Source organism: Terrapene carolina, unplaced genomic scaffold, assembly GCF_002925995.2.
Source record: "Terrapene carolina triunguis isolate 2854851 unplaced genomic scaffold, T_m_triunguis-2.0 Scaffold90, whole genome shotgun sequence".
Classification (NCBI taxonomy): domain Eukaryota; kingdom Metazoa; phylum Chordata; order Testudines; family Emydidae; genus Terrapene; species Terrapene triunguis.
The window spans coordinates 3120421-3129674 of NW_020664441.1; the positions used below are offsets into that span (position 1 = coordinate 3120421).

Here is a 9254-nt window from a genome sequence, read left to right on the forward strand (position 1 = left end):
CTGCAAAGGTGGAACAGCGCTATGGGAATTGTACAGTCCCTGCATTGAATTACAATCTTTGATGAATCTGGGAATAGGCTACTTCTGGGCAGGGGGAGTGTCTGCTTTGATTAAACCTGGCACAGCAGAGGAACCAGAAAAGTATAATGGGGCTATTACAGACAGACGGGAAACCAAGAAGCACATATCCAGAAAGCTGAAGGGAAAGAGAAGACATGTTGTAGTTGTAGCAAAGCAACACCTCACGTTTCCAATCCTGCCCAGTGTTGCTCTTGCACAGTCTCAGGCTAAGCATGTTAGGTAGATGGTTTGTGTCTTAATCTGACTCTTTTCCTCTTTGTTGTTACTAAGTCTTGTATCTAGGGGTCCTGGTCTATGACTAGGGCTCCCAGGTGCTGTGGTAATACAAATAATAAATGAGACTGTTGGCCTCTGAAAACAGTGCCTGTGCTGGAGTAGGCCTCGCAGATACTGGCTGCAGTCAGAATGGGCACGGGGAAAGGCAGAGGGCAGAAAAGGGGAAGTGAAGGCTCCAAACTCAGGAGTAGGAAATGTGGTGGTATAGCAGCACCAGGAAGAGAGAAGAGTCTTCCTGCTGTGGGTCAGGCCCAGAGTCGTCCCCTCCTCCACGCACATGCTGTCTTACTTCTTCTCTCTCTGCAGTTTGGCCTGTCCCTGCTGTACTTGGTCCTGAGTCGTGGGGAGGAATTGCAGAATTCCAATGCTGGTACGGAGCTAATGCAGGACAACCAGTGGTGAGTCCCAGCTGCATCCCTTAGCTGCGTCCCCCCTTTGAGGACAATGCATGTTGACCAGTGGTGAGTAGAGCATACCCTGGATCAGGGTAGATGCTGAGTAATATGGCCTCCTGACAGCAGATGGGGCTTGGTCTAGTAGTCAGAGCATAGGATTAGGAATTGGAACAGAACCCACAACTCCCCAGCCGGAGGAGGGATCACCCTGTGAGCTGGCAGCCTGCTACAGTAATTCCAGGTTTCTTATTGGTGTCTTGCTGACGGGGGTCTGTTACTTACAAAGCTCCTGTGCATCCAGGAACTGATATTCAGTGGTTCTCTCTGGGCCTGCTTTGGAGTTACAGTTGTGGAGGAGGTGAGCCCCACTGAAGGAGTGGACACTTCCTGGCTGCCAGGGGAACATTCTGCACTGGAGTCCAGAGAGCCACAGAGGCACCACAGTGACGGTGCATAGTTTTGCTGAATGCAGTCTCTGGCTGAATCATGGGACTCCAAATGGCTGAAAAGGATTTAAGGTTATAGAAGGAAAACAACTGAACATGAGCTTCTAGTATGATGAAGGAGCAAAACGGGTTAATATGATCCTTGGATATAGAAACAGCAGGGAGGTGATTTTTCCATCTGTATATGGCATTGTTGAGACAGATAGTGGAACACTTTCAGCTCTTCTGATATCCACATTTGTAAAAAGGATGTTGAAAAATTGGAGAGAGTGCTGAGAAGAACTACAAAGGGCTGGAGAAAATGCCTGTTAGTGAGACACTCGAGGAGTACAGTCTGCTTACTTCAATCCAAAAAAGTTCAAGAGACGACTTGATTACAGTGTATCCGCACCTTCATGGAGAGAAGATACTGGGTGCTACAGGAATCTGTCATCTAAGGCAGAACAAGAACCTGTGGCTGGAAGTTAAAGCCAGAAAAATTCAACTTAAGGCACAATTTTTAACAGTGCAGGTGATTGATCATTGGAACAGACGATCCAGGGAAGTGGTGGATTCCCCACCTCTTGATGTCTGTCTTCAAATCAAGATAGGAGGCCTTTCTGGAAGTTGCTTTAGTCAAACACAAGTTACTGAGCTCAGTACAGGGGTAACTGGGTGACATTCTTTGGTTTTTGTTATGCGGGAAGTCAGACTAGACGATCTCCTGGTCCCTTCTGGCTGGTCAATTGTTAAGGCACTGGGTGTGGCCAAAGTGGTGACCAATCTGGACTCAGATGATTCCCAGAGTTCTTCAGAGTCTGACTGTTGAGCCATTCTTAATTAGCTGACTTCTTATAGGCCGTTCCAGCTGTCTCTGGGAACTAAACCATGGCCTGCATACCCTATTGCAGGGGTGGCCAACCTGTGGCTCTGGAACCACATGCGGCTCTTCAGAAGTTAATATGCGGCTCCTTGTATAGGCACCGACGCTGGGGCTGGAGCTACAGGCGCCAACTTTCCAGTGGGCCAGGGGGTGCTCACTGCTCAACCTCTGGTTCTGCCACAGGCCCTGCCCCCACTCCACCCCTTCCCGCCCCCTCCCTGAGCCTGCCATGCCCTACCCCCAGAGCCTCCCGCACTCCACGAAACAGCTGATCGGGAGGCGCTGGGAGCAGTGGGGTGGACCTGATAGGGGGCTGCTGACATATTACTGTGGCTCTTTGGCAATGTACATTGGTAAATTCTGGCTTCTTCTCAGGCTCAGGTTGGCCACCCCTGCCCTACTGGATCCTCACATGGAGCCTGACTGAGTGATTCCTACCTCTCAAACGGTCTCCCAGTGGCATTTCAGCCAAGTTGGTGGAGACTTTTTGAGCCTTTTCCAGTAGGAACCATTGCTTAGGGTTTCACTAGCACATGATGGTGCTTCTTGACACTTACCCTCTTTCACTTTTTGTTTGGCTTTGGTTTCATTAGTGACTGTGTGGGGAAAAGTTTCTCATAGGACTGGCTGCACCTCTGCCCCTTTCTGGTCTCTCTCAGTGCACCCCTCAGCTGTCAGGCCTTGTGCCTTTACCTGTCTCGGGGTGGAATTTCACCCTTCTCCCATGCTTAGACCAGCCCCTGGGCTATAGCACACTGTGTATCCACTGTGCTTACCCAGCGGGTCCAGCTGATTTGGACACTTGCGGTTTCTTGTCTTGGGGGCATCTGACCAGAGGTGAATAAACTGACCATAGAGCCTTCTTAAGCCAAAGATAACAGGAGCAAATTTTAACAGGAGGAACAAAGCTTGCAGTAATTACATCGCTTGTGTGCATCTGCACTTTGCTACTTGTGTCAGCGATGAACGTCCTCACCAGGAGTACTTGCATTGATTGAACTGTGGTATGGCTCCTGAAAGCCCGCAACAGTCAATGTAAGCAAGGCAGTGTCTACACTGATGCTGTGTCAACCTAGCTACATTCATATTGACCCTATGCTGCTCATGGAGGTGAAGTTATTAAGTTGTTATAGCGGGCAAGTTATGTTGGCGGGAGCAAAATTTTAGTGTGGATACTTAGTTAGGTCAACATAAGGTGCCTTGTGTCAACCTCGCTCTGTAGTGTAGACCACGGCTTAGTCTGGTTCCCCTGAGCAACTTTCCCTCCTTCCCTCTTATCCTTCTTGAGGGAATCCCTTTCTGAATAGCTACAGTCCTTTTGATCTCCCATGTGCATGGGCCTCTTCCTGGTCATGATATTGTCTCTTAATGACCCTCAATTGTTTGCAGAGGAATGGCTTATCTGGAGCCATTCTGTTTCCTTCCTGCTTGTTTTGCCTTGTATTCTCTATTAAACTACACCAATATAGTCATATAGCAAACACCCAATACCCAATTAGGCTATCAGTAGAACTCCCATTCCTGTGCCTCTGTCATCCACCTGGGCTGATGCAGGGAAGTTCTGTCATCTCGCCACCTGCTCACACCTTCGTCTGTGTCCTTCTCCTTGGCAGGACAGAGCTGATGTCCATGACAACCCGAGAGCTTCTGCAGATCCCTGAAGCAGTGCTGGCAAAGCCAGTATCCACCCCTTCTAATCTGCTGTCCCTTTTTTCTCGCTATGTTGATCAGCAGAAGCTGAACGTGCTGGAGACAAAGTTGCAGTAAGTCCCTGTTTCTCATCTGGTTTAGTGCTATGTTTGCTGTCCTGCTTCCCTTGTGTAATAACAGGGAGGGGGGCAGGGAGTTGAGCAAGTGAGGAACGGGGAGTCAGGGTCTGTTGTCAGGAGCTGAGTGGAGGTCAGAGATGCTTGGGGGTGGGGAGGAAGGAGTATGGCTGGGGAAGAGGTGGCCAGGAGATACGTAGAGTTAGAAGGGTATGGAGGGGGAGATTCAGGCGTTCAGCCCCACTCTCCACAGTTAAACCATCAGGGGTTTTAGGAGAGCAGAAAAGTGGGAATTGCCAATGCTGAACAGGCAGTGATGAAGACAAGTGAACTCAGTGCTGTTAGATGAGGCTTGAATGTCTGCATGTGCTCCAGCCAAGGGGGGGGACACAGATCTCCATCACACCCTAGTACTGCGGCTATTTAACTTTCTTGTTCTCGTTTCTTCTGCCCTGCCAGGTTAGTGCAGGGGATACGGTAGGAGGTCTTGACGGGTCCTCAATGCCGGCTGCCATCCTTGCCGCCGCCACCAGAGGATTGCAGTGGAGGAAGGGAGGCAGTTGCTCCCCTGAAGCAAAGCCTTGTGGGATTTTTCTCTTGGATATCTGGCACGGGAGACCTCTCTTTTGCTCTGTGAACTTGGATGGGTGTGTGTTTGGTTTCTCCTGCCACCCTTCGCTGCTAGGTTGCAATTCGGCATGTCCTTGCTGCGTTCCCATTTCCCTCTGCATCTTCACAACAGCTGCTGCTTTCTCCCGACACAGCCCCTGTCTTCCCCCCGCCACCACCACATTCAGGCTACTGAGGGACTGGTGAGGAACCCACCCTCTCCTCCTTCCTGCCCCCTGTCAATGCAGAATCCAGATAGCTAGGGAGACAGCTAGTTGTGGGGAGAATCCCCATGTGCTCTGGAAGGTGGAGTTGGGGGCCTAGAGAGACATCTGCTGCCCAATGTCTCCTAAATGTTTAGGAGGGTGTGACTTTTAGATGATTGGCCCTCTGACCCTGTTTCTTTCTTCAATCTTTGCTCATTGGCTAAGACGTGAGAATCTGTTGGCTCCCCCCTCTCATATCCAAGCACTGAGTTTTCGTCCCACCCCTCACACTGCACAGGGTGGGCTTTCCTGTTCCAGCTCGGCATGGGCTTCTCGTTCTTTCTGAAGTTGCACAAACTGGGCTCCCCTCTGTCACCCGTCCTAATCCCATGACACAGTGAACACACGCCTTTGCACACTTGCCTCGTCTTCCTGGGAATCGTTTTGCACCCCTCTCTCTCACACCTGCCCCTTGGTTCAGGCCCATGCTGTCAAGAGCCCTCCAAGACAATAACCAAGGGGCCTGGCTTTGATCTCTAGTGGATAGAGCTGCTAATCTGAATGAGTTTTCCATACCCAACCACTGCTAGATCCTGCTGTTTTGCTCCTTTTGGAATGTGGTGGGGTTTTTAATCTTTCTTTGCTTTTAACGACAAAAAATATTTGCACATGTAGGTATTCTACAACCAGTAAACTCCTCCCTATTAACCAGCTGCCCCTCCTCCTAAATCAGCTGCTTTCTCCTAATCCCTCTCTCCCCAAAGTATTCTCCCCTCCAACCAAAACCACCTCCCCATAACTCCTCTCCCTACACACACACACACCCACACACCCCGCACCCTCCATTTCCCTCACAACCGATCAAGTGGACCGTTCCTTTATTATATTATTCCTTTTTTGTGCTTCCCTCCCTCCTCATTTTTGGTTCTGATGAAAATAAAAGTTTCTAAATTTACATTTTTATAGGGTATTGTAAATAAAAATGAATTGTATACTTGGGGGAGAGTAGAGTGCTTCCTTCCACTTGGTGGTCTTGTGCCTCTTTGAGCTCTCTCCATCATCCCAAAGTGCCTTCCAGACAGGATATCAGCAAATATCTTACCTCTAAAGCCTGAGGTGCAGAAAAGATTTTGATAGAGGGCTCTTTAATTTAGTGATCAAAAGTATAGCATTAGCCAAGATCTGGCACTTGAAGCTAGACATTTTGTGACTGGAAATAAAAACTTGTGCCTCAAAAATGAGGGTAATCGGCCATTGGAATCACTAGCCAAGGGCTGTGGGGGAATTCTCCATCTCTTTGTTGAAGCAGAATTGGACATCTTCCTAAAACAATATGCTCTAGTTCAACCAAACATTGGCTCAGTGCAGGAATTGCCAGATGCCATTCTCTGGCCAAACTATGCAGGAGGGCAGACTAGATGATCATAATGGTCCTTTGTTATGCTCTGTCTTGATCATAGTCTCGGGAGCGGAGTGCGGGAGCTGTTTAACAGGGTGTGGCACCACTACTGAAAGTTATGGCAGGATGTTAAGAACATCTGCACTGGAAATTGCAGGACTTGTAAAATCAATGTAAATCTTCAAGGTGGAACCTGGCCAGGACCCCACTGTTACCGTCTTGTGAACTTGCCAACTTTTGTGAAAAGCGCCAGGGATGTTTTAACAACCAAGAACTCTGCACTTCTGTTTCATGTCTCATTTGAAAAAGGGGATGTGTGGGCTCTTGCTACTGGTTCAGAGGGAATAATATGTCCTGAATCATCAACACTGCTACCCTTAATAGCAGCCAGCTTAACCTTTGAGGTCTCCCATGTGTGTGCTGACAATCCTTTTTAGCAGGTGCAGTTAGGCACTCTCCCCTCTTCCTGTAGCTGAAGTGGAATGGCTGGATGATGAAGTTGTTCCTAATGGAATCTCAGCGCAAGCATCAATTACCTACCAAAGGAGCAGCCTGAGAAAGTGCCAGGGCTGATCTGTTCAGCACCCAGAGCTACATGTATAATCAGATCTCAGCTAAGCTGCCATTGGTGCGTGATACGGGTACATACTGGCATAGCAAGAGCTGAAAAGATCACATCACTGGGGACAGGTGGCACTGCCACCCTGCATTGTTGAGTACGTCAGCTGCTGTGTTCTGAACCAGTTGGAGTGGTTTCTTTCCAGGGGTGTGCGGTCTCCTGGGCAGCTCCTGTAGATGGAAGCAGCCTTTTCTCGAGGCCAGGGTTAGCCGCAAGGACTCCAGGTGAATAAGGAGGCAATGGCTCATTTTAGCAATCCAGCAGCAAGCTGCCTTCAATGGAGAGTGATGCTATTGAAATAGAGAGAGACCCCAAGTTAAGAAAATCCACATTATACTTGGGAGTGACTGCTCATGCTGGTGCTAGAAATGGGTAGTCTCAGGAGATACCACCGCTCCTTCCTACAATCAAAAAGAAGTGAAGTCCAGGGAGCATAGCAAGGCATCTGACTCCCACTCAGAGGATGCCAGGTCCAAGGATCCATGGATGCAAGATGTTTTGTTAGAGGAAAATATTAATGTTGCAACATGTGTGATATTTGTAATAGTTGTTGCAAAGGAATTCTAGTATAGGCTATGATGTATTTCAGTTTCAAATGATGCAATAACTTGTATTCAAACATTTCTTAATGTCACCTATTGAATATCCACCATTTTTGAACATCAATGTGTAAAGGCATGTTTTAAAACACAATTTAATTCCCTTTAATTAAAATACGGGTAGACTGTTAACAATACAGAGTTGGAGGGCTGGGTGTGCTTGGTTTGAAAAAAGGCAGCAAGGATCAGTATGGGAACCACTGCTCTAGGAAGTGATGGTTGGGCCTTGGAAAAAGCCCTTCGCTCCTCTAGCCCGTGGGCCTGAGAAGGAGGCAGATTGGGTGGCAAAAGGAGATAGACACCAATACTAGCCTAGGGGAGATGGCGGGAGAGTGAAGGTTTTTTTGGGAGATGATTCTCATGAGTGTCTGGCTGCTGCTGTGTCCCCTGGAAGGAGACAAAGAAGGAATAGCAACATTGAGAAGGGAGGCTAGGAGATGTCCAAGAGCTGTTACTAGCAAAAGAAGCCAGAAAGAAGAAGGGTGGCTATTTGTTTCTAGAGGAGATGAGAACCAGTTATTTGAACCCAGACGGGATGGCTTTCAATCAAAAATTATCAGTGGCAGTGGTGTTACTGCAGCCTTGGAAAGGAGGATCCAGGCTTCAGACAGTGCCGCCAAAGAAGGCTTGTTCCTCCTCTAGACCTCACCCCAATTCACATTAAGGCTGGTCAAGCCTTGACAAGGAGCCTAGTCTGGCTGAGAACCCAATGCAACCTCAAGATGGAGCCAACTGGAGGAGGGAGTGGGATGTCTAGCCTCATCTGGGCCCAGCCTATCAAACTAAGGGGGATTCAAACTCAACCAGGGAGCTTACCCTAGCAGCAACAATTTCCATCTCCACTCCAGTGGGGCAGGGTACACCTGAATAAATGCTACATGAACAAATGATACCTGGAGTAAAGCATAATATCAAATGTGCACAGATGGGAAGCTGCTTTAAATAAATACTTATTCTATACATCTAATTAAAATGAGGCAATGCACCCTTTGAGAGTATCTGCTGGTACCCCAGCGGCTCACAAAGAAAAGCACAATTCTAAAAGTGAGCAAGGTAGTGAGAGCATCCAGTGTATGTAATTAATTAGGCAATCACCTAGTTATTGGCTTGGGCTAAGATCCTCAAAGGTACTGAGGTGCCTAACTCCCACTGATTTCAGTGGGTGTGAGATGCCTAAATACCTGTCAGGATCTGGGCCTCTCTGACTCAGTAACAACTCACAGTTGCTGCAGATCAAGTGGTGATTGTCTGAAGAAATCAAGGTGCACTTTAAAGATGCAATGCCAATATGTACAATACACCAAATCCTTCATTATTTGTGTTAACAATGCCGTGATCTGGTATCAGCGTCATCTAACCACACACAATTCTCTTCTGCTGTTTCTAATCCCATCTTCTCAGTTGAGAGTGTGTGATGTCCGAGCCTGCATGGCATCTGAATGGGAGGGGGCTTCATGGTGTATTTGGGGTTTGATCTTAAAGGAGGCTTGGAAGGATAAGATTTTTATCAGGAAATGTCAGTAAACATTGATTTCACTGTTACACAGACAAACTGATGAAACATTACCATCAATAATAATCAAAATGTACAGATAGGCAAAGTAAGCAAAATGCTGCTTGAGAACTTCTTAGAGTGTGATTTAAGGATATTTACTTTGTATATGTTGACATGTGATGCTGACTTCCTCTGTGATCTTGGGCAAGTCTCTGTGCCTCAGTTCCCAATATGCAAAAAACAGAGATAATAGCACTGCCCTACCTCTCAGGGCTGTTTGCAGGAGAAATACATTAAAGATTTTGAGGTGCTTTGACATCTATTGATAAAAAGCCCTATATTATTATTTTCTGCATCCATTAGTCATTGTCCAATCCTGACTGGGCGGTAAGGTGAAGCGTTACATGATGGTGCATTTGCCACCTTTTCTACACAATTATGCATTTTCCCCCCTCATTGCTCTTCAGTGGACAGTCTTTTCTCACTGCTGATAGGGAAATC

The 9254-nt window shown here is 47.6% G+C and overlaps 1 protein-coding gene across 1 annotated transcript; it reads left to right on the top strand.

Annotated features, from left to right (window-relative positions):
• The first annotated feature begins 28 nt into the window (after positions 1–28).
• LOC113406329 (protein PAT1 homolog 1-like) lies at positions 29–5628 on the top strand. Its single transcript, XM_026650533.1, has 3 exons — positions 29–755; positions 3674–3823; positions 4286–5628. Exons 1-3 carry the CDS (start codon positions 487–489, stop codon positions 4305–4307), a joined length of 441 nt encoding a protein of 146 aa, XP_026506318.1. The 5' UTR covers positions 29–486; the 3' UTR covers positions 4308–5628.
• Positions 5629–9254: the final 3626 nt, after the last annotated feature.

Excerpts from the sequence above, each read along its gene's own strand:
- LOC113406329 (XM_026650533.1), top strand. The coding sequence starts at position 487 with ATGGGCACGGGGAAAGGCAGAGGGCAGAAAAGGGGAAGTGAAGGCTCC. Across the intron at positions 756-3,673 it reads CTAATGCAGGACAACCAGTG|GACAGAGCTGATGTCCATGA; the intron begins GTGAGTCCCAGC and ends TCTCCTTGGCAG. Across the intron at positions 3,824-4,285 it reads GTGCTGGAGACAAAGTTGCA|GTTAGTGCAGGGGATACGGT; the intron begins GTAAGTCCCTGT and ends CTGCCCTGCCAG.